This window comes from Grammomys surdaster, unplaced genomic scaffold (assembly GCF_004785775.1).
Source record: "Grammomys surdaster isolate TR1022 unplaced genomic scaffold, NIH_TR_1.0 126131, whole genome shotgun sequence".
Classification (NCBI taxonomy): domain Eukaryota; kingdom Metazoa; phylum Chordata; class Mammalia; order Rodentia; family Muridae; genus Grammomys; species Grammomys surdaster.
Window position 1 is genome coordinate 4,930,731 of NW_021620939.1, and position 24,572 is coordinate 4,955,302.

Below are 24,572 nucleotides of genomic sequence, written 5' to 3' on the forward strand. Positions count from 1 at the left end.
CCCTATAAATGCAACCACATACACAGAAAGAGCAGCAACATACTTACATAGCCAAACAACCATCTACACACAAACAGCCATGCCCAACCACAGTCACATCCTGAAGCTCACATGAACACAGCCTCATCCACAGTATTCGTGCACATGTCCAGGAACAAGGGCACTGGGCAGGCCCAGCATGGATGTCTTCACCTGCTAGGGAGGTCCCAGCAGGAGCACAGGGACACAGAAGCTACAGATGCAAAGGTAACTCTTGGATGCAAAGAATCTGAGTTCCCTACTCCTCAGACCTAGAGGAGACCTCTTTGCTCTGCTATCCAGCAGCAAGGAAACCCCTGGGGCTGCTGCAATGTAGGGGGACTCTCCACTGGGGTGACAGGGCAGGGAATGAAGGGCTTCCAATATCCCTCTGATCAGAGAACTCAGTCATGTTCTTTTCTGGTGTGGGAGATCCTGCCCATTCCCAGTCTATCCACAAAGACTCCCCAAGATAGAACAGACAAAAGACAACTCAAATCCAGGTGAAACAAGAAAGTAATTCACTTTATTCGGGGTTCTGGAAGCTCCAATAAGAGTCTGCAAAGTTAGCAGCCCAGCAGGCTGGTGCAGATAACAGTCTCTGGCTCCTTTGGCCCCGGGAGCCAAAAGGGCAGTGAGGAAGGAGGTTTAGGCTTAGAGCAGGAGAACTCAGGCTCCTGGTACTCCCAGCCCAAGCTAGGCAGGTTAAGGAAAAAGAGGGCTGGAGAGTTTGCTCAGTTCCTTAGCAAGTGCACCACAGGAGGGCTGAGGGCTTGTCGTTACTCCTCACCCCTCTCAGGGGTGCTGAGCTCCCGAGGAGCCCCCAGAAGCTTGGCTTCAGGGTTCAGTCGGGGTTCCCCCAAGGGACCCTCGCCCTCCAGGTCCAGCTCCTCAAAGGACGAGCCACTGGCACCCGATTCACTGTAGCTGTGCTCGCTGTGGTTGTCACCATCATCCCAGCCGCGGTTGCTTGCCCCAGGAGAAAGTGTGGCGGCTGAAGTCTCCCGGCTGCCAGGACGAACCTCCAGGCTGACAGAACTTCCATCACTTGTGTCAGCTCCTGTGGCCAGGACAAGGGAGCACCAGTTAGCCAACTACCACACATTCTTAACTGTCCCTTCCTTCAGGGCCACGGCAAGGGCTCTACCATCAGCCCAGGAACTGAGCATGCAGAGTCTACTCATGAATAATATAGCCACCCTTGCTCAGGAGGCCTATTCCAGCTGCCCTCTGCCCTCTGCCCTGACTAGGGCTGCACTGATGGAGCAGGGTGAGAGAGAGAGACAGAGAGGAGCAGCTGGCTGTACGCTTCTCTCTTACCCTAGATTAGCTCCAGCTCCTTGCATTTTCACAAAGCGACTGACCCTTACTCCCACATCCATTAAGGGCCACTCAGCCTCAGGGTGAGGAGCTGAGGTAGAACAAAGGAGACCCAAATACCAATCATTTTCAGGCTTGAGAGTGGTTTGTCCAGGGACAGCTACAGAACATTGCCCAAGAGGCAAGAGGGCAGAAGTAAGGACCAAGAGCACTATTCTCCAGTCCAGGCCCCCACGAAGGCCTCCCCAAGGACATCAGCTGGCTCCTGCCCTTAATCACACTGTATCCCCATATAAAGGAGAACCTGAAGCAAGAGGATGAAGAAATCCTAAGAAACACTCAACCAGACAAAAGGAGAGAGCTAGGATTATGCATTTTAAGGATTTTTCTCAAGTGCCCACTCCAACCACTAGCACTCTGTAATCTGCCTTCTACCCTAGTCTGTCCTATACGTAAGCGCTCCTTTGCATACCCTGCCCAGGACCTATCCCTTGGCCATTGCTACAAATTAGAGGCACTGAATGCAGGTGGAAGGTGGTGAGGACGAACAAAGAGCTCGGACCTACTATGTGCAGGACTCTGGATCTGGAGATAGCCATCACATCATCTGAAGTACAAGTAAAGAGGGACAGCTGTCAAATCTGTTAAACATCATGGACAGTGAGAGTAGGCTGGCTCTCCAGCTCCTGCCTCCATGGTAATACGGTCCTGAGCCAGGAGCAGTTGGGGAATGCTTGGTATTTGCACTGGCCTAGAGCTGTCCCTTGAGCCTTAGGTAGGGTGGTTAAGGGTGAAGCAATACGAGGGTCAGGTCTGCTCTGCTAATCTATTCTGCAGTCTGGGCTCTGCTAGCAAAGGTGAGATGAGCCTGGGAGTGCAGGACTACTGGCCCTGTGCTCTCCTTTTGCAGTGGCCTCTGGTTTGGCTCCCATAGTAGAAGCACACCAGAAGAGCAGTGAGTTATGGGTAATCCCACTGACCCTGGGGCAGGACTCAAGGTCCTCACTCATTCATCAAGGGCTGCAGGTCTGAAAGGCATAAAGGACGGGGGTAGTTTTTCCATGACTTCATTACTGTCAAGTTTTATCTACCCGCCCACTTAATGGCTGAGCCAAGACCCTTGGATACAGGGTCTTCCCTTCCCACTCCTGGGCTAAGAGTCTAAGAGTAATCAGAGGATAGAGCCCAGGAGTGCTTCCCTTTAGCCCAGGCTCAAAACAGCAGATGAAGATGGCTGCTGAGGGTGAATGGATTTACTTACAAAGGAACTCTTCAAGGCGGAGGAATGGCAGCCCTACAGCCCTATAGAAGGAGGTCCCTTTGTCAAGCCTATGTCCCTAGGAAGAGGACCCCAGAAAAGGCAAAGGAGCACCTAAGTTCCCAGGGCTTCTGGGCAGGGGATGTGAAGCTACCCCCTTTACCCAGTTCCTCTCTCTTCCTCTGCCAACAGCCAATGCAAGGAGATCAAATATTCATCGTTTCTGTGGAGCTAAATAATACATCAATGTAATAACAGGCACAAGGCAGCTAATCACCCCTTTCACCTCCCAGTCTAAGTCAGAGCCCCAGCAGGGAGGAAAGGAGGGACAGGCCAAGCCTTGGGTGGCCAGGCACCCACCATGCATTACTGTGTAAGTGGCATGCACCTGGAGAGTGGCTGCCATGAGAGTCAGGACAGTCTCTGTCAGAAGTGGGCAGGTCCCGCAGTACCCACAGTAGGGAGTAGGCGGGCAGGCTTGGGGGGAGGACAGACCAAGGACCTGAGGGCTGTGGGAGCTGTGGCTGCAGCCAGCTGTACGTAGTGAGTGCCAAGCCGTCTTTTAACACTCCTGGCAGGCAGTGTTTGGGAGGGAAGGGAACTGGGTGGGTGGGCCAAGAAGGCAGGAAGCAGAAGAAGGTTGCAGGAAGGTCAAGGCACGCCTCCTTTTGACTCTGGGGGCTGCCTAGGCCTGCTGACCTTGTGCCATGTTCAGTGTCCACAGCGGGGACACAAAGAGTATCTGCCGGGCACTACTAAGCAGAAGGGAGCAGTATCCCATGGAGGTAATTAAGTGGCAGATGAAGTTAACTATGTTGGACACAAGCCCCAAGGGAGAAGAGACTGCCTCCCAGTACCCTGCCCGAATCGGCCCCTGCCAACACATGTCTCTAGAGTGACCTTGGCTGTTGAAGATTGGATGGGCAGAAAGACTCCCAGAGAAGTCAAGGAGGATAGTTCTTTTTCCCACAGCCCTGTATCAGTCCTAGACTTCCTGAGTCACATAACAGAACAGTCAAAAGCTGGGGCCCCTAGGATTACCTGGCATGTCATCCACAGGGCTCCTTGCCTATGGGTATCACACAAGATCATGGCAAGGTGGTAAAAACAGGCAAGTGGCTTGTGGGCCTGAACCTGGGGCATTCTAGCTACCAGCGTGGGCTGGCTTTCATGGTAAGGGGTCTAGAAAGATCCTGTACTGGAGGCAGGAGAACACCTTGCTTCCTCTCTTACCTTCCGTTCTAGTCCAGTCTCACTTCCAAATGAGCCCCACCCAGATGCCTTCTACCCAATTGCCTAGGATGATAAGCATTCCTGTTAACATCTGAAGGGAATTCAGACAGGGCGCTGTTACCTGGAGAACACCTGGAGAACAGTGTGAATCCCTATCTATGTGGATGTACATGTCTCGGAACAGGCAATTCTGCATGTGGGTCCTGGTGTAAGGTCAACTTCCTTCCTTTGCCAAGTAGAGTCTACCTACAACAATGCCAGTTTTGGCAGAGGAGCCTCCTTAACTGCGTCCTTAGATGTGCAGATGAGGGAGGGACTCCAGGCAGCTATAGGCCCACCCAATTCCTCCACCATTGGTACCTGTGCCATCTGTCTGGGTGTCAGTGGCCTCCACAAGCTCCCGGCATTTTCGCTCTGTCTCCTTCACCTCTGGCACGTAGAAATCTCCTTGCCGAGCCAGTGGGCACATGAAATGGATCCGGTCTTGCTGGTAGATCTCCAGCCGAGGGTGAGCACACAGCTTCCGCTCCTACCAGTGTTACAAAATGAATATAAGCACTACAGGGTCCTGACCAGCTTGTTCCATGGGAACCTGGGGAAGTGCTTCTAGTCCTTCTGGAAGGTCAGTTCTATTTCAATGACCTCAGAAGCACCAGGGCTAGGGTGTAGTCCTCTGTGTTTGGGTGCATGGATACTCAGGAGGAAAGGCTTGGCCTGGATTACCCGTGAAGACTGAATCTGAGCTGCTGCTGACCTAGGCCCCACCTACCTCCATCTGGCCTCTTAGATATATACCCTTTAACTGGCACTGAGGGTCCCAGCTGGGTCCTCCTTTCAGGACCCAGGTAGGGTCCTGTGCCTTCCATCCCTATCTCTTCCAAGTTTCAACCTCCTACTGAAGGAGATACATGAGGAGCCTTCCAAAAGCTAGGCCCTCTACTCCAAGAGCAGGGGTCTAATGATGAAGAATCTTCAGATTGGTGTTTTAAGTCAGATCCCAGGAGCCTGGCCCCGCTAATCCTGTGTGTATGTGTCCAGGAGTACATAGCTAGTCTCACAGAGCAAAGGGCAAGAACCCTATGAACTATGGCCTTAGACACTTAAGCCAAGGTCTGACTTTTTATCCTACAACTTTATGGCCTGATCCTGTCCCAGCCCTCAACAATGTCACAAAGATACCATGAGGTCAGTACTCCTGAAGCTGAGGCCTCTGGACCCTGTCTATACATGTATAACCACAAACTGTGTTTACCTCATTCCCATGGCTATGTCTATGTCAAACTCTGAAACTATCAAATATGGCTCCTATACTTCTTTACACCTGATCCCAGGGTTTCTCCCAGAGGAGGAAGCATAATCTGAGCTGGAAGAAAGGTAGGACATGCGGTGACACTGAATATTACCTAATGGGCTAAGGTATCAGCTTCTAGGTCCCCAAGTTCTGACAGGCACTCCATTCCCCTTTACCTGGACACAGACCAGTATTTCTTACCCCTAGTGCATCAAAGCAGCAGATACATGCCAGAGCTACCCTTAGGCAGGCAGGAACAACCAGAACAGGGAGCAAGTGTCTCTCTAGATGTAGAATCTGCCCTCCCTCTCCTGTGATGGCACAATTACCCACCAAGACAACTGTGAGGCCCCTGCCCTGTCACTGCTCACCCGCTAACCTTCACAACATGGCTATTTATAGCACCTGCCAAGCTCTCACCATGAGCTCTAAAATGAGCCTTCCACTTAACAGTAATGAGAGACTTATCGCCTGGTTTGGAGAAGCCACTCCAGGACTCCACTTGTCCGCCTGCCTGGCCAACCCAAGTGTTGAGGAACCTCCTCCAATTAAAAAGAGCCCATGGAAGGAAAATGAAGGGATCAGAAGTCTGAAAGGAGGACCCAGCTAGGACCCTCGGTACCAGCTAGAGAGAGAGTACATCAAGGAAGCCAGATGGAGATGCGTGGCCCATCCTAGGTCAGCAACAGCTCAGATTCAATCTCCACTAGTAATCCAGGCAAAGCCTTTCCTGAGTGTCCATGCATATAAACACAGAGGACCACACCCTAGCCCCAGTGCTTCTAAGGTCAGTGAAATAAAGTCATTATTTTTACTAGTTTTGACTCCTATCTTTCCTGTCAATCTGGTTGCTCTCCAGGCCTCCTCCACAGCCAGGATCACGCCGTCTCCATATATACCTTTTAAGTTTTTGTTTTGTTTTTGATGGCTGCCTTTGTTTCTGGACATGATTACTAGGGCTCCAGTCCTCAGGAGGAGCCTGAGGACAATGTACTGGTCAGGGGACAGATCACACTGTAAAAAAAGTAGGAGCTACTAGGCTCTGGGACCCTTCCAAAGCCAGCACCTGAGGACAGGTGTCTGCCAAACCTGAGCTCCATTCAATAATCTGGGTCAGGCTGTCAAAGCCACAGAGGCTCCCAGAAGAAGATTCAGTTCCTTCCTTGGCAGTTAAAAAGAACGAAGGGGTCCCCAAATACAGTCAGAGCATGCCATTCACCAACATCATCAGACTCTGAGCATTTAAAAGGTTCAAATGGCAGCATCAGAATGACCAATGGCCATCTCGAGACCAACAGTAAAGTCTGTGACCATCCAGATTCCAGAGATGATGAGGCTCATACCCCAGACCTAATCCTTACCAAAACTCATGGCACCTCCAACCTTTCCTTCTGGAAGAGTCTGACAGTAATAAGGAAGAGGGCGTAGTGCTCTTTCCACCCTCTCTTATAGGCTGGGCATCAGGGTGGGCAGCACTAGGCAGCCACCCTGTGCCACCTGTTCTGCCAGCCCCCTCATTGGCAGGCAGCTCTGTGGCTGCTCTGCGCATCTGCCTCCTCCGGAGAGCCCAGCTCTGAAGTTGCCTGGCTGTGGACAGCCTGTTACCATGGAAACCGCATCCTCCATCCTTGCCATTGCCTTCATCTCAAAGCCATTGGGAGAACAGAGGGAAGGGGGAGACAGAGGATGGAGAGCAAACTGTGGCCCAGCTTCAGTTCTCTGCCCACCCCTACCTCTTCGCAGCCTCCTACACAGGGAGTAGAGCACTAACTGCCCAGGCCTACTTCAGACCTGGCCCTCCCTACTGGAAGGAAGCATGAAGCTAATTAAAATCCCATTGCCTGCTCAACCCCAAATCATTATAACACATTCTGGATCCTGTCAAAATTCAGAGTCAGGAGCAGAAGAGAAGGGGTAATAAGAAGGCAAGGGGGTAAAACTTCTACGTTAGCCCTTGGGCAGGGAAGGGACTTACAGCTGTCCCTACAGTCTTTTCCAGGAGACCACTCTCCCCTCGGTGCTCTGTCCATCAAGCAGGAATGAGTCTAATGGGAACTAGGGATAAAGAGCATTGAGGCAGAGCCAGCATATGCCCCCTCCCTAAGTGACCAGGCAGAGAGAATAAGCCTTTCCCTTTCTAGCCAGGTGCAGTCTCCAGGGAAAGAAAGGATAGCCGTGGGCTGGCTCCTGGGTACTCACTGCACAGAAGGAGTTACTGCCCAAACAGCATGTCAATGAGCCAGGAAATATTGGAAACCATTGGAGGAAGGTGAGGCCAGCTGCCTCTCCCTCGGCTAGCTCCAGGGAGCCCTGGGAGAACAGACTGCCAATGGCCAAGGTCATCAGCCCAATGCCACAACAGCCTGGTGTAACTGGAAAAGGGGGCCTGGGTAGGCCTGGAACCCCAAACAGCCCTGAAATACAAGAAGCTAAAAGTAGGTAGAAGCAATAATCTTTCCTGGCCATGGGGCTACTGTTTATCTGACAAATTCTCACCCTAGAGCAGCTCATCCACACACACACACAGACCATCAGATCCTCTTCAAGGGGGAAGAGATGCAGACCTCCACAGCCTATTCCACCTAACAGGAGAAGTCAGCCTGTCATGCAAAGGTTTTAGCAAGAACTGCTAGAAACTGGATTCAGGAGTACCAGTCCTTTAGACACACCTCCAGGCCTTCTCCAACCCAGACCTTCCAGACTTGGAAATAAGAAAGGGAGACATCACTTATCGGAGATTCCCCCCCATCGCTCTACCCTCCACTAACAGACGGCCTACCCAAAAGTGCTGGGAGACAAAAGACAGAGGCAACTTACCACATTACACAAGGGGTAACCCTGTGGGTCACCTCAGCCACCTTGGGAACTTACTCTTCACCTCAGTATCTGCCCACTCTACCCAGGGCTCCCACGAGGGTCTGGGCTGGTGTGATGGGCTAAGATGTTCTGTCAGGATCCACAGGTAGAGCTTTCTGAATTCAGGGGTAGGACCTGAACAATCTTTATTTTGTGTTTTGCTCTCAGAACATCAGCCTGTGTGTTGTTGGCTTTAGTTAGAGGTGTGGAAGGGCAAGGGACAGAAGCAGCTAGTCCAGGCTAGACACAGAATCCCACCTGTGGGCTGCTCAAGGGCTGGGTGTGCTTCGAGCTGTGGCAGATGCCTCAAATAGGGACGTCATGGGTGCAGGTCAAGGACCAGGTCACACATCTCTTACCTAGGCTCCAGGTCCATAAAGAGTACATTCTGCCCGATGCATCCTTCTTACCCCTTGCTTCCCTAGGTCTCTTTGCTCACCCTTTGCTGACCAGTCTTACCCCTCTGTGCCAAACTGGACAACCAAGAAGCCACATAGCCAGGCAGCAGCTGTTGCATCCCACCCGAGGTGGGAGCTTCTCCACACTGGGGGAAGTGATGCATGCTCATTTTTAATTACATAGACACCGATAGGCTCCCGCCTGCACACAGCAGTCCTCACAACTGGGGGCTCAGACCCTGGAGGTCCCTCAGGCAGCTGGTCTGCGTGGCATGTGCAAAGTGGTTGGGGAGGCCCAGCAGGAGGCTGCAGCCAGAAGATAGCACACTGTTATTGTTCTGCCCAGGAACTTCCTCTCATCTCCACCAGACTTCATAATCGTTTCTGGCCTAGAACCTAAACCTTTTTGTCATGTCCTGGGGAACCCCAAGACCTACTGAAGGGCTAGAGGAGACCCTTCTTCTTCCTAACCTCCCTGACCCTCCTCACTCCACTCTACTCCTGTCCAAAGCCTTGAAAAGTACAAGCAAAAAAGACAGTCAGGGAGGGGAGAGAAGAGACAGAGTAGTAAGAAAGTCCCATACAGGTAGCTAGTATCTTAGCCTAAGCTAAGACTGAGTGGGTTCCCTTTGGACCTCGGTGTCTCCAATTATAAAATAAAAGAGGAGTAAATAATTTCAAAAGAAGTGAGAGCTAGGAAAAACAAAAACCCTGTTATTTAAAGGCATTGCATATGTGGAAAACCACAAAAGAACGAGCGCTGGATGGGCCTAAGAACGCTGGATGGGCCTGCCGTAACATTAGTCACACGGAGGTCACACTGAAGGATGGCCCACTTCTTTGTGTGCCAGTCAACAAACTAGAAAAACACAACAGGAGCAAAAAAACCAAAACCTTAGAATTAGGTTTGTCTCAGTGCCAGCCCAGGCGCCTCCTGAATGGCAGAGGATGACAGAGGAGCTAGGCGGGCAGGGCCAGGCCTGAGCAGGAGCCTGGGGAAGACTGCACAAGAGCGAAAGTGTGAAAGAGTAAGGAGGGGAGGTGGGGTGCTGTGCCTGGCACCCCAGGTTGCTGTGCCTACTGCTGCCGTTGCCTGAAGACTTTTCATTTTCACCTCAGAGCTGGCAGCTTGCCACACAATTTACACTTCTGCTCCTCTCTCTGGTGCCACCCAGACCCTAGCTTCCTAGGTGGCTCATGGACGGGGTGCTCTATACCAGTCAGGTATCTGGATGTGCTAGTGACTGAGGAGCAGAGAAACAATGATTCATTGGAAGCAGACATATGAGATATAGGCCCTCATGTGTCCTGGTGTCTGGGCAGACTGGGAAGCCGTGGACTTGCAGCCATACCCAGCCTTTCCTTTCACCAGGGCACAGATGGACAATATGAAAGCCTGGTTCATCTCTGCGCTGACATTTCTGGGCCCTGTGGAAAGGGAGCAGAGGCTTGGGAGCCTGGAAGTGAGTAGCCCATGGGCATTCAGTCAGAGTTCTGGGTGGGTCAGCCACAGGATACCAGGGCTCTACCATCCACACTGGATGTTCCTAATGATAACCCTCCTACCAGAGTTTACATATAGTTCACCATTTCTCCAAGATTCACCCACTCTGCAGTGTTTATGTAGTCAAGGGCCTTGAGTCCTGCTTGGCTGCTTGGTGCACATGGGGTCATGAAGCGAAGTACCTGAGAGCCAGAGTCAGGAAACCTGAGTGGAAGGATGAGCGGGTAAGTGGGGTAGAGAAAATAAAAGAGAAGGGAAGAGAAAACACAGCCCTGAATTTCCCAGTTCCAACTGGCACTCTGATCCCTCTCCATCTCTCAGAGATCCCCTTCCTACCTGCCTTATTAAACATGTAGCTTTTTATCTGAGGGTGTCATCAAGGGGCACACTCATTCTGTTCTATGAGAAAGTTCCCTCCTCTGAATCCTGTCTCCTCCCTAGTTCAAAACTCCAAGTTTTCTGGAGAAGAGTAATGGAATTTTTCCTTGGTAGATCCCATCTGCCTAGGAAAGGTGTTCTCTCTGAACTGGTGATGGTCCAAATAAGCAGTACCATCCAGACAGCCTCAGCCCCTAGGTGCTACAGGACTGCCAAGCTACAGTGCCCAAGTTGGTATTTCCATAGTGCTGACTGGCATCCTACCCCATCAAAGGCTGGCTTTGTGTTTCTAGTCCTAGGGGAGGGGAAAAGAAAGGGTAAACCTGGAGAGTCTGAAGAAGGAGAGGTCTAGAGCCCCATGGTCCCTGTATACCTCAATCTCCAGAAACAGTTCCCCGAGGAATGCCAGGAGTAAAGCCTTTGCACGTGTGAAGGTCTTCTTTTAGTTTTTTTGGCTTGGGCATCTAGGAATAAACAGTTACTACTATTCCCAGCTAAGTTCTGTTTCTCTTACTTACTACCCAGTTCTTCCTTCTCATCTGCCAGTAATCAAGTGTCTGCTCTGAATCCTAGCCTGGACACTGTCACTCAGAAGACATACCCCTTGGCATGATGGCAGATGGCTCCCTGGTATTTGCAGAACCCAACCTGATCTTTTGGGCATAAACTCCGGTGCTCCTCCTGGGCACACTAGCTTCAAGTCGATTCCAATGTCTCTTCTGGAGCTGTCTTCCCAACTAAATAACACTGTCTATCCTTACTTCCATGCCAAAATGGCTGACTGTGCCTCTCCGAGAGCCTATCCCTCCCCTCTCCTTCTACCCCAGACATGGCTAAGCTCTCGATGATGGAAATAAGAAAGACTCTAGAGGCTTGTCATCTAGCCTTCTGTCCTGGACTACCAGAGTCCTTCCTCTCCATGCTGAAGCAGGCCAGTTAGCAGGCTGTGGCACTGCCAGGTGACCTGGCTCTAGAGATGCAGTGAGAGAAGCCCAGGATGCAGCAGCCTCAGTCTCACTGAGGGTGAGGACATCAAGCCCAATAAGGTGCCTGGAGCAGCTGCTTTCTGCCCAGAGCAGCTGCAAGGCCACCATTAATGAGTGCCTGCTGGGAAAATGGGAAGACAGACCAGCACCCTCAGGCTCCAACAGTAACAATCAGTGCTGGAGACTGAGTGTCAAGCTGGTATATGTTACTGTCATGTCAGGCCCACCACGGCACCATTCCAAGTATAGCCCAAATTCTTCTGCCTCTTGGTTCCACCTCCACTCATGCCTGGATACAGCTACTACTTCATCCCCTGACCTTAGGTAACCTCCGCATCTCTAGTCTCTGGCATCTATTTGGAGATACTTGCTTTAATTAAGACTTCCATGATTATCTTCTAACTAGTCCCCATGCTCAAAACAGTGCCATCCAAAGGAAGGTTCAGCAAATAATCCTGAATGAGAGACTAAGCTGAGATGTCAAGAGGGCCTCCACCCTTACCCTTTGATTTTTGGTGCTAGGGAAGGAAATGGCCTATGTATGCTAAGCATATGCTCCACACTGGGCCTTACTGTAGCCTAGCTCTTTATTAAAGTGAAGCTTTGAACCCCATTGTGTTAGTTGGGCCAAGGTAGAAGCAAAGGAGAGAGAAGACAGCCAGGGCCTAATAGATCTCCACTAGTGTTCTGGACCCAGCCCTACTCACTAATTACCTCAGAGATGATGAGGCAGGCTAAGAGAACACAAATATGGGGTTCAGAGCCTAGTGGTCAGAACCAAGGTTCTGAACAGGCTGCTGTACGCTTCATCCAGTTCCTCAGGATGACTCACTTCCACAGGCACCTTGCTGTGCCCCTGCTCCTGAGATCCTAGCTGGTCAAACAATCACTGACCACTTAAAAGTTCTGTTGCCTCTGTTCTAGACTGAACCCCCCCACCCCCCAACCTGAAGCTCCTAAGGCCTCTCCATTCAGTTCCAGTCTCCAATCAGAGTAGTACTTCTCTAGAAAAAAATGGTATCCCTTTGTTTTGCCTACACTGCAGCTATACAGCTTCTTCAGAATCCAGAGTAATCTTGCATCTGGCAGGGGTGGAGGAGGGATCTTCCCAGGGGTTCATCTCAACTAGTACAGAAGTTTGCAAACCAGTTGAGGCTCAGAAACCCTCTTCTGAACAAAAGGCTAAGAAATCAGCTGGATTAAAGAACCCTTAGGCATTGCTATTACAGTTGAAACAGGAGAGAGCCAAGCTGCCAGCCACAGGGCACCTCAGCATAGCCTTTAGCTCCCACCCCAGAGCAGTGTGAGAAGTATTGGGTTCCTTCCCACTCTAAGCCCCTGTGAAAGCTACCCCAGTCAATCCAGCTGTCCCCAGGACTCGGCCTCCATGGTCCCCCCTGTAGGGATACAACCTTTTTGGGCAACTTCTCCTATTCTTCTTGAATGTAAAATGACCACATCTGGTTTCTGGGGCCTACCTACTACCAGCCACTGTGAGCAACACTCTGTGTCCCTAAACTTGGGAGAAGATGCTTATGTAATTTTTAAAAATAAAGCCTTCTCCCCTGGGAACTTTTGGATATAAACCCCCCTAGAGAAGGGGTTTATGGAATAGATTCTGGACCTTGCTGAAGGGGGAACAGCATGGGGCAGGGTAGTCAGGTGGCCCGCTCAGACCAGTCTAGTCCTCACAATGATCCCAATCAATTGCTTAGGCCAGGCACGAGCCGCGGCCCATTCTAGGACCTTTCCTTTCATATGCAATCCCACACACAGAGCTCCTACTTCCACCATTCAGATCTGGAGGCAGCAAGTGCCCAAAGCCTTCTGTGGACACTAAAAAGACTAGTTTTACCCTGAGGTAAATTTGGGGGTATTGCCATTGCTCTAGGCTCATATCTAGACCCTATCTCTTCTGTAGCCTTATAATTTTAAGAAGTTTAGATTCCTCCTGTAGCTGCATGAAGCTGCCTCCTGCCTGAGACTTAACAGTCTCCAACTGTCCCAGAGACCACCTCCTTGTACTTCAATGAAACAGCCTAGCCAAGCTGGGGCATCTTTGGTACCTAGGTAGCCCTTATATAGACTGTCCCAATGTTCAGTCTGGAGGTTTCTAGTATTTTGAAGACAGAAATTCCAGCTCCTACAGCTCAGTCTGCTAGGTTGTCAAGCCGAGGAAGGCTGGCTAGAGATCCAGAGGCTGTCACACAGATGACAAAGGGGAGTTACAGCCATCCCTTCCAGAAACCAGGGGAACTTCACTTCGGGTTCCTTGCAGTGACCCAGCCCCAGCAGGTCCTTTGCTGTCCCACAAGACCTCCAATGTCCCACCCCAGTTTCTAGGGCAGCAGGTGAGACTGCCAAGTCAATCCTCCCCTATTTTGCCAGAATCATCAGATAAGCCTTCCTCATTCCTCAGGAAAGAGTGCTGATGACTGCTGTCACTTCATCTGAAGAACATTTATAGCAATCCCAAATCCAGAGAGGGGTGTGTGTGTGTGTGTGTGTGTTTACAAAGTCAACAGCAGTCAGCTGGGGCTGGGAGAGTCATAAGTGCTGGAGTCTCATTAGTAGCCTTTCTCTGACCACAGGGCAGTGGGAAGAAGGCAGGGGTGGGAGGCAGCCTTACTCTCTGTTTCATCTCTTGTGCCGAGAGGCACAGGGCCACCTCCTGTAGATTACAGGTTACGGTCAACCGGCCTCTTCTTCATCTCCTCTTCCTGTTAGTTCTCCAGAAACCAAAGTCAGGCAAACACAGGACAGAGATGACCCTTACACTGCCTTAAACCTCTGGCTTTTTATCCCTGCCCCTATCCCAGTAAAACAGAGCCTAGAGCACAGCTAACAGGCTCCCACAGGAGGGGAGGAGGGAGGAAGGGCTTTCATCAAAGAGATGACGTCAAAACCAGCCAACTTGTGAAGCAGTCAGGGGCCAGGAAATTTGGACAAAGGTGTCTAAAAATAAACCCCCGAAGCCAGGAAAAAGCTTTGGTGGCTGAGTCGATTGCCACCATACCCCATGCCACACCCTGTTCTAAGGTCTGGAACCCAGGAAGTATCTATCTCCCTGAGGATGCTCCTCCAGGTTAGCCATCAAGACTGAAGATGACAAAGACAAAACAAGACAGAAAACACCGCATGAGCTCTCCCTTGAGTGCAATGAACGATGAACCCTGGGTCCCATGCAGAGCGGGTCTAGAACATCTGTGTCTCACTTCCTGCTACCACACCAGCCCACTTTCCCACCTCCTGTCTAACCTGGGCCCCAGAGCACACCCCCTCTTGCAGTGCTCCAGGGACCACCTTCCAGCTCACAAAGGAAGCTCGCCCTCGTCTTCCCCAGTCTCTGACCTACCACAGCAGATATCACTGCCTCTCAGCTATTCCCACGGCATGTGCAGTCACCAGCAGCTCCACTGTTAGTCACAGAATCAGTTTTGCTCCAAACCAGGGGCCTCTTTTAGAGTCTCTCAGTTCAGTGGGAAGCAACATTACACTTTCAACTACCTTAAGAAAGGACACAGCCTCTGTGACACCCTGACACCATCTCTCCCCAACAGCCAGCCCAGCTTCAGTCTGACAATTTTATCACAAAATACAGTGCTAACCTCTGTGCTGGTTCTGCATTGCTAAGTCACTGACTCTGCGACTTATGACCTAGACAAAGTAATTCTGTCAACCCAAAGCGTCTGAGGGAAGGAGGAGTGTCAACCACCAAGAGGTGGCAACCTAACCTGTGAGTCCTTCCCCTCAGGTCCAACTGTCTCCTCAGCACACTCACAGATCCATAAGCCCATCCGAACAGATGGCTTCAACTGAGCACCAACTGGTTGTTAGGTTTGTTTTGGTTTTCTGTTTATTTTGTTTGGTTTTTGGTGCTAGACTGGATCTAGGGCCCTGTCCATGCAACCCTTTCCTTAGCTCTCAGGTCTGTCAAACATCCAGAGAAGTGGTATGGACAGGACAAGGTTTCAAGACCTTTGTAGACTCAGAGACACCCGTCCGATCTCTTGGGAGAGGGTTGACTCCCCTCCTCCTACACACAGGTTGTGTTGCTGGCATTAGTTTCTTCTAGGTCAGAAATGAAGGAGGCAGGGCCTTCCACTGTTGTTCAAGTCCTGGGAGTGGGGAGGGGGGCATACTGACAAAGGTAGCAGCAAGGCCAGGTTGACACATGGCCACTGAGAGCCCTTTAGGACTCAAGGAGGATAGGGGCAAGGTGAAGACAAAGACTGACCACACCAGGGTTCTGAACAAGCCCTTGGAGATGGTCTAACCCCAAGCTCTTAAGTATCTGAAAGAGATGCCAAAAGTCTCTGCCGTACAGCCTAGCTTCCTGGGTGCCTGATCCACGAGAGCCTTAGAGAGCTGCCCTCTCCACACCACTTGTGTTCCTCTCAGCTCCCATCCAAGGGACCTGAGTATCCACCCTCCATCGGCTATACCTATGTCTCACCTTGATGTAGAGATCCAAAGCAGGGTGGACTCGGCGGGCAGCCAGCCAGATGGATATGGGGGTGGTGTAAGGGAAGGTAGCTGTTACCACATGGCTAGGTGCTGGAAAGGAGAATATCTTGAAGCCAAATTTCTGATAGAGATGGATGAGCTCAGGTGAGGGCGACTCCTCCCCCTCACTCAGGATGTTGCCGACTGCACAGCGGCACTTCTCAGGAGGCACCTGTGGAGGCAGGGATACAGGATCAGCACTGTGCAGAGGATGGACCTAAGGCCCTCTGCTCCTGGGCTAATCCAGGCCTGGATGAACCACCTTCTCTAACAAGCTACAAAGCTCTAGATAGCAGGACGAAGCTGGTATTTCTCTACTAAAATCAACCATGGCTCATGGGTACGCATCCTGTTATGGGACTCTTACTTATTCTTTCAACAGATAAGCTAAGCTGCACATATGACTCAAGAGTCATGGTGAAAAAAAGAAAAAAGAAAGAAAAAAAGAAAAGAAAAGGAAAGCAAGGCAAGACTTGGTCTCCACCCTCAGGGAGCCCTGAGGAGGGAAGAACAAAGAGATACCTGAACTGTCACCCCCTACACAGCCCATTATCAGCAGCACTGCTGAGGGCCCTCCTTCCGTTACCTGCTGTGGGTCCCAGTCTCACAGGGCGTCCAGCAGGACGGCAGACAGCTGATCCTAGGATCTGGAGTCAGCACAGTCCAATTAGCTTATTTCCCTCCTACCCCCCCAGGGGAGCAAGCTTTACTAACAGAGAGGTCACAGTAAGCAAGGCAGCAGAACGGACGAGTGGGAACAAAGAAGAAAAGGCCTGTAACAGCTGTTTTCTTTGGTTCCCCGCAAAACCATGTATGTGTGAACATGCACAGGACACACAGGACAGAGGCCAAGGTAGGGATTTAGCATTTGCTATGGAAGATCAGGATGTGAGATAAAAATTTCAGAAGGAATTCCCTCTAGGGTCACAGATAGGGATAGCCACCATCACAAGGGCTCTAGACCTCTCCCCCAAAGCCTGCCCACTTTATAAATCCCTTCCTGGTTATACTCCAAACTGTTGGTCCCCACCCCCACCGTGTCTCCCAGTCCCTAACAAATGTTCTTCCTGTTCTGTGACTCTCTCCCTCCTGATCCTCTGTCCAGTGGCTCCCGTTAACCAGAGGCAGTGAGTCTTGAGTTTCTAACACTTCCTAGGACTGACCCAGGGATTACAAGCCAGGGCTCATGTTTGGCAGCAGATGCTGACAGTCTGTCCAAAGTTCTGTTTCCCAGGTCTATTTTCCTGACATCTATGTACAGCCCTTGGACTAGGCGCCTAGGAGAAGGTGTTCCTAAATCCAGGACATTTACCACAAATCTGGACCTCAACTGCACCACCATTCAATCCTTCCTCAGCCTGGGCTGCCACCGTCTGATGTGAACAGGACACTCCTACCTGCACTCACTTCCTTCCCTGCCCACTTTTTCAGCACCACAAAGTCACTCTCGCACATCTGCCTCTACCTCCCCACTTCAGCCCCTTTCACACCTGCCACCAATCTCTGGGGCCTTTCTTAGCCCTGACAATCTATCCTACCTTAGAATCATTTTTTGGGAACGTGGGCACCTGTTCCAGGCTCTGACCTCTGAACAGACCCTAGGGGGTTAGCCAACTCTCAAGGTTCTGACTGTGCTGCTTCCTTGAACAAATGGCAGCAAGCAGAACTTAGGAGTTTGAGTGACAGGCAATATAACGTAATGTTTATAACCATAGCTAGAAGGCTGGCCAGGACGTGAAACCTGAGACATGTGATCCACCCAAGTCCTTCCCCTGGCTTCGCAGAGCATCAGTTCCTTGATATTTCCTTACAGGCCTTTCATGTTAAAAGAGATAGCTCACAAAGGCTTGACACTAACGAAATGCCCCATAACTACTTTCGGTTATTCATAGCGATGACATGGTCCCAACAGCAGTCCCTTGACGTAGAATGCCCACCTATTCTAACTCTGAATTCAGACCTTCCCCACCACCATTCCATCCTTCAGGTTTGGTGAGGCTTTGTACTGAAACTTCTTCCAGATTTTGCTGTCTTGTCCTTCTAAGTTCCTCCCATCCCACTCACACTGCTGCAGTACCACGTCTTGTCTCTAGATGGTGCACCTGTACCACTTACACCCTAAGAATTGCAATGGCCACACCGGCAAGGAAATTCCCACAGGTCTGGACTGACAGGCCAAGTGATCGTACCTGCTGACCCTAATGTACTGCGTGCTAGGTGGGAGAGAGGGGAGGAAAAAAAGAAAAAACTGTTAACACAGGTTAGGGGGAGAAATGGGAGTTAGGACACTCGCCACTTGATTTCTCCTCGATATCTCCTGCCTGCCTTAATTTGGATTTCTGAGATCACTTCAGCAACTCCCAGGGAACTACCAACTCAACACTGTTCTGACTCCAAAAGACATTTGAACACATGATTAGAACTTCTCAATGACTCCCGGTTCACATCTATGGGAAAACTAAACTTCCAAGCCAAACAGGCCAGGTGTGACACTGAACTCACCTCAGGGCCAGTCATCAGCAGGGCTAGAACCCAGATGGGCAGGCAGCCACTGAGTATGTGGCAGAGGGAGGGGCAGAACCCGGCTCTGGCCCAGCCCGCCTTGCCTGCCTCCTCTCCCACCACACCCCCATATACACCCACGCGGAGCTATTTGTAGCCAAACATGCCCCGTCTTCCCATGCTGCCTGCCTTTGCGTAAGCTACTTCCTCTGCCTAAAATGTTCCTCTTCAACCTATTTGAGTCTTCTTTCTGAAGAACTCTAGTTCATCCTGTAAAACTCAGCTCAACTCCTCTCCTCAAAGCCTTTTGATATTCTCCTTGGAGCTACCCTCCTCTCTGTCCCCAAATATACACTAAGGGGACAGGTCTTCTACTGCACTGTAATGAAGCCTTCTCATTTCTCCCCCACCACTCCAGGCCTCACAGGAAAGTCTAGGATCCTATAGAGAAAATTCCTCAGGTATGTGTAACAGTGGAAGGGCATGAACACAGCTGCTCACACAAACCCCGCCCACAACCAAAGAACCCGGCAAAGGGGAAGTGCTCCTCTCCAATGTAATACAGAGCAATGTGAAACACAACTCTCTCTGACTCAGTCTCTTCCAACTCCACAAGTTAGGTCATTAGTTACCCCTCCCAATTCTGGCCAGTGCTTAGACAGTAGTGTAAGAGCACAGCAATCCTACCACCTGCTGAGCAGTACATGCAGAGCCAGAGTTGGAAAGCAGCAGAACTAGGTCACCAGCAAGGAGATATGACAGCTATGAAGATAATCTGGGAAGTGGCAAAGCTGGTCCAATAGCAGGGATCCAGCCCAAGACAAAAACCTCCATCTCTTCTCTGTCTACTTCTCCTACTCACATCAGACATTTCTTTGGAGTACCTGTGACCAGAGCATGAGCTGGACCAGAACTGCACCAGCCTGGAACCATACTAGGGAGACAGGACAGTGGTAGAACTACCACCACTTTGAAGGAAAGCCCACCCAGGACATACCATCAAAACCAAGACTGACAAGGAAGAGACAGGGGCGTGCCAGGCTTCAGCACATCTCTTTTAAGGTATACAGCCTCCTCAGCCTAGTTCTAGAAGAGGCCAATTTCTTGGAACCTGAATCTTTCAGGTATGAGTTCATCTTGAGGCTAGTCCACTGTTCCTACCAGAGAGGCCTTTGACAACTATCAGGTCACAGTAAAGAAGTTCTTCTCAATGGCACTGCCTGGCAGAAACCTCAGAAGTGTAGGACAGGACAAGACTGATATATTTAAGGATTCAGAAAAGAGAAATTATGTCAGCTGGCCCACTGGGTTCAGTAGAAATGGCCAGCCACAAGCCCACAACCTATACAGCCAATAGGAGTAGGTATACCATCTAGTAGTCCAAGCCCAGAGGACTGCATATGCCAATTACAGATGTATGCTGGCCTCCTTTACCCAGACCTGGTGTACGGCTCAACACACCATGCCATGTGTTCAACTTCCCTGGTATGTGAAGGAACACAGGGTAGCTATCAGCTGGAATATGGGCTGATGCCGACAGCCAGGCCAGAGGACAGGACTCATATTCAGAAGGAGGAATGGAGTCACTGGGATCTCAACTCTAAAAGAGGTTCTGGGGCTTTCTGGGCGTTCCCATCTTTAGTTCCTTAGGAACCTTCCTCCTGCCTCCAGAAGCATACCCTCCTGATGGTGGGCACCTGACAAGGCCTAACCACTTGCTCCTTTCCACAAATAGGTTCATCAAATCCAAATGGCTTTGTGTGGTCAGTTGGTATTGTTCTTGACCTTGTTCCTGAGGCCCAGGATACTAAGTTACTTAGCAAACATCACACAGGGAGGCAGCGTTGGGGTCAGGGTTCAAACCTAAGCAGACAAGCTCTGGAATTGCAACATACAACCCACAGTCACCTGCGAATTTAAGAAGTCAGACCCAGCTATGAAGACACAACAGCCTTTCCCTGCACTGTGTCTCCTCAGACTCAGGCCCCCTGTAACAGGTGCTCCTGAAGGCATAAAAACTCAGTGGTACAAGGCTCACAGATAGGGCTGCTGTCAAATGTGCTATATATGTACCAGGAGCCAAGCTTTGGGCCTTTGCCTCATCAATCTAATGCCACAAAAATAAAACCTGGGATAGAGGAAGATGATTTAGCATGAATAAGGCCCTGGGTTCAATATTCAGCCCCTCAAAAAGAAAAAGGGGCCAAGATGGGAAGGATTCTTTCATCCCCATTTGATACATGAGACACACTCACCAAGGGGTCAAGTGACTCACACAGAATCACATGTGGGGAAGCAGCTGGAGCCTTGACTCAGACCTGGAAGGGTGAATCCAGAGTCCTCCCTCACTCCACCTCCCAAGGGCATCTCTGCTGGGCAGAGAGGAGCTCGCCTTGCGGGTCCTCTCCCACGTTAACTAACTACAGAGCAATAGTCTGGCTGCACCTGGCAGAAAACATCCACAGGTTAATCAGAGTAGGGACAGCCTCGGCCCTCAGGAAACAGCAGCCCAGCCTGTATTTCCACTGCTCTGTTGAAGAGGTCAGTCCTGGGAAACGTTACCTTATTATCCTTTCCCAGCTTCATCTGACCTATATGCCGTAAGAGAAGGTAGCCCCAAACCCCACTGAGTAGTGAGGAGGGTGGTACAGACCCAATTCTGAACTCTTAAAACTCTCAGGCCCACAGACTTGCTCTTTCCAGGCCTTCATTCTCAGTGGACGAATGGAAAGAGAGGAGCAGAGTATTCTGTAAGCTCAGAATGCCACCCATTCCTCCATTGCTCCATGCCTGGGAAAAGCATGGTGCTTGGTAGTCAATGTGAGCAGCAGATCCCCTCTTGCCTAGGCCAGGTAAACACAACTAGCTACCACACCCTCCTGCCTCACCTCCCACAATGGTGGACGGGCAAGTTGTAGAAGTCGCAAACAGCAGAGGCGGAAATGTGGAAGGTATGACAGGAGGTGGCAGATAGGACAGACCTGCAGGAATGGTGACAGTACCTAGCTGCAAGGGCCTATGTGCAAGCCACAGTAGTCAGGATGAAATGAGGTGTGCAGGGTCCTCCCAGTTCTTCATTTCTCTCCAACACAGGAGGCTCCCAGAGGAGCTAACCTCAGCAGAGGAGGCTGAAGTCAGTTTTCAACTCTCAGTGCCCAACTTAGAAATAGGGCTAAGGCACAGCGGTGCTCCTGGCCAGGACCCTCCTCTAGAGGGAGATGGTGTGGGTCATTAGCTGTGGGAAGCAGGGCAGGCCTGTGAGTGTGGCCTCGAGAACTCACTCCTATCCACCAGCTACCCTGAAGAAGAAATGGCCTGTACTCCATGAACACTGGCCACTGACGAGAGAGCAACATCTGTGATCTATGTCCACTTTCTGACACACTGCCTCCCTGCACCCTTTACCCTGAACTATGTTAAGGCTTTTGGGGTCAGAATGGATTCCTTCTTCCTGCCTCACAGAAATGGTCTGTTCAGAACTCACAGTTTCCTCCCATGCAAGATTCCAGGACTCAGGGCTCAAGTGGCAAATGATATGAAAGAATTTACAGCAAATGCTACTGTCCTGCCTTGGAGGTGTAACCTCTTCTGCTACTGTCTAGACCCAGATCAAACAAAGTGGAGCTTCTCTAAGGCTCTCCAGGAACCATCTTCTCCTTTGTATAGCTAGGGCTAGAAATGGCCATGTTTAAGGAGCTGTCAGTTTACACCTCAGCAGAGCGAACAAAAGCTAAAAGCAAATCTCTAATCTAGCTATTCACTGTTCTACTCACAATCTGAAGGAGCATCACTTCCTGCCTACACTCACAGAGAAGACCATCTGACTCCTGTTGTACTATGTCAGGAGGACTGGAGGTGGTACACCCAAGAGGTCAGCCTATATCCTCTTTTCCCATATCTACATCCAAGATGGACACTGGTAGTAGAGGCAGCTAGGACATGAACAACATGGGTTCTCAACTTTTCTAAGGAACAAAACAGGATCTCATCTCTAGCACCTCCAGGTTCCTGAAACCCTCATCCCAAGTGATTTTGCACCCTAAGTGTTCAGCAACTATACCTCATGGTCTCTATGGTGGCCCAGGTGTCAAGCACAGAGCCAAGACTCAACTATTTGACTAAAGCAAAAAAGGTTAGTACCTCACTCATGCTCTCTTCACCCGTCTTCTCCCCACCACACCCCTGCATACCTATTATACCCATTACAGTACCAGGATGTGGACCAGGTGGTCTGATAGATGGCTGTGAACCCCTGAATCCTGGGAGTTTATGATTCCCTAGACCTTTTCAATTGCCACTGGACAAGACAATATCTAGCTCAGGAGCACATAGAGTTGCAAGTGTCTCTGTGCCACCCCAAGTGCACGCCAAGGTAAAAGGCTGCTCTCATGGGTCTCTTCCAGAGTGACTCAAGTTAGGGAAGTGCAGAGTCAAGGTGGCCACTTTAACCTCTTCATTCATCTTCTAGGCTGACCAGATGTCCACTGCCAGGTCAGTCATGAAAGTTTCACCACCCTTTTCTGTTAAACACCTGTTGAGAGCAGGTGCATGTCTCGTTTGTATTACTGACGCAAATCCTTACCAGCCTATCTATGAAGCAAGTAAGTAATTTCTCAGGATGTTGCAGAGGAGAAAACAGAAGTGCAGAAAGCTGTTATATGCCTAAGATTGCAAATCAAAAAGTAGTAAGATACAATCAGAACCCAGACTGCCAGCTTTAAGGTTATTACTCTGAGGACTCTTCTCTGTATTTCACCTAGTGTCCCAGTGAGGCCTTGTCTGCAGACAGTGTATAGGGTTCGTTCACTTGAGTTTCCCAGGCAAGAAAATCCAGGCTCAAGAGTTCAAATAAAAATTCCCCAGGGCTTAGTTTGGCATGGCTTAAAAATGGAGGCTGAACAGCCCTTGGCAGAGCCGTCAGCCCAGCCAGCTGTGGGCAGCACCACCCCACAGCATGGCAGGAAACTACGTTGGCAAGCCCTGACTCACTGTAGGCTTTAGTACAGCCAGACGCCTACAAGATACCAGTGATGCTGGATTAACCTCTGACCCCAGCATCCTTGGGCTTCCTGAGTAGCTCATTTGGCTTCGCTTGGCCCTCTCCCAACAGGTACCTTGAAGTCTATGGAAAAGGCTGTCACTAGGTGGGAGAGCACCATGGTGACCAGAGAGGTGGGATTCCAAGCCTCACGCCCAGAAACTTCCCTCTCAGTCCTCAAGAGTCCACAGCCCTAGCATGAGCTGAGAAATGAAAAGTAGACAAAAAGGACTTAATTCTAGAGAATGGGCAAATTCTGGACGGCATGGCCTAAGAGCATGGTCTCAAATGGAGATAGGAGAAGGACAGCAAAAGACAGAACCAAGGTCCAGACAGAAGTCAGGGTCTACTGCATCAGAAATCCTTGTACAGACATGAGCAAAGGGGCAGAGATGTGGGCAAGTACAAAGCTTCAGGATGCCTACAAACAGTGGTTAAATCTGGAAAGGGCTTTAAGCTTTGAGAGAAGGTAACTGCAGGACCAGCTCAGATTTCCCTGTCCTTTACTCAGAAAGCCAAACTCTCCTACCCCAACAGGCACTGGCCCAGGTTCATCAAAGAGGCAGAAGCCCATGGAGGCTCCTTACCGTATGGGGGTTGTCATAGTAGACAGCGATGGAACGGAGCCTGGGAGAGATGCTGCAGCTCTCCGTGAAAAGCCGTCCAGTGTCACCATAGGCCCCCACATGGAACTTGTAGGCCACAGTTATGTTGCGGATTGGGGGTGATCCAGCACTCACTGTCACCCCAGTCAGCAGTCCTGAATAACCAGCAAAGGCCAGCAGCGTCAGCAGCAACAGCAGAGTCAGGGCCCCAATCAGGCCCAGTAGTAGGAGATCCGACATGGTTCTGGAACTCCCTCTCAGCACCCCAAGGCAGCTGCAAAGGAGACAGAAGGGAGAGGAGGCTGGTAGCCTGCTCTAACCCTGCCTGCCTGCCAGTTCTGCCTTAGTGCTCTGACCCAGGAGGGGGAGGGGCCACAGGTATTTACACACAGTGACCTAGAAGGGAACTACAAAAGATGACTGAAGCCACAAGCCTCTTTATTTCTTAATCACAGCCATTGAAGCTCCTGGCACAGCTCTGCCCGGTACTAGCAGCCCTGCTCATACCTAGGGAAACTGAGTCATACTCCAGGCCCTGACCAGACAGGAAATATCCCCCTCCTTTGCCTCTTCCTTCCTGAAGTTGAACCACACTGTCAGCCCAACACCCTCAAGCCTCATGAACTACTACAGAGAGAGAGAGAGAGAGAGAGAGAGAGAGAGAGAGAGAGAGAGAGAG

The 24,572-nt window shown here is 50.6% G+C and overlaps 1 protein-coding gene across 3 annotated transcripts in view; it reads right to left on the bottom strand.

Annotated features, from left to right (window-relative positions):
• Nucleotides 1-516: 516 nt before the first annotated feature.
• Nucleotides 517-24,572, bottom strand: part of Tex264 (testis expressed 264) — a 26,944-nt gene continuing 2,888 nt past the window's right edge. For all 3 annotated transcript variants that reach the window (XM_028756726.1, XM_028756725.1, XM_028756723.1), the window contains exons 3-6: nt 23,876-24,167; nt 15,699-15,920; nt 4,190-4,358; nt 517-1,078 (exon numbers count right to left, since the gene is read on the bottom strand). In XM_028756726.1, the coding sequence (XP_028612559.1) occupies nt 798-1,078; nt 4,190-4,358; nt 15,699-15,920; nt 23,876-24,133 (930 nt within the window). In that variant the 5' untranslated portion in view covers nt 24,134-24,167 and the 3' untranslated portion in view covers nt 517-797. The remainder of the gene's footprint in view (nt 1,079-4,189; nt 4,359-15,698; nt 15,921-23,875; nt 24,168-24,572) is intronic.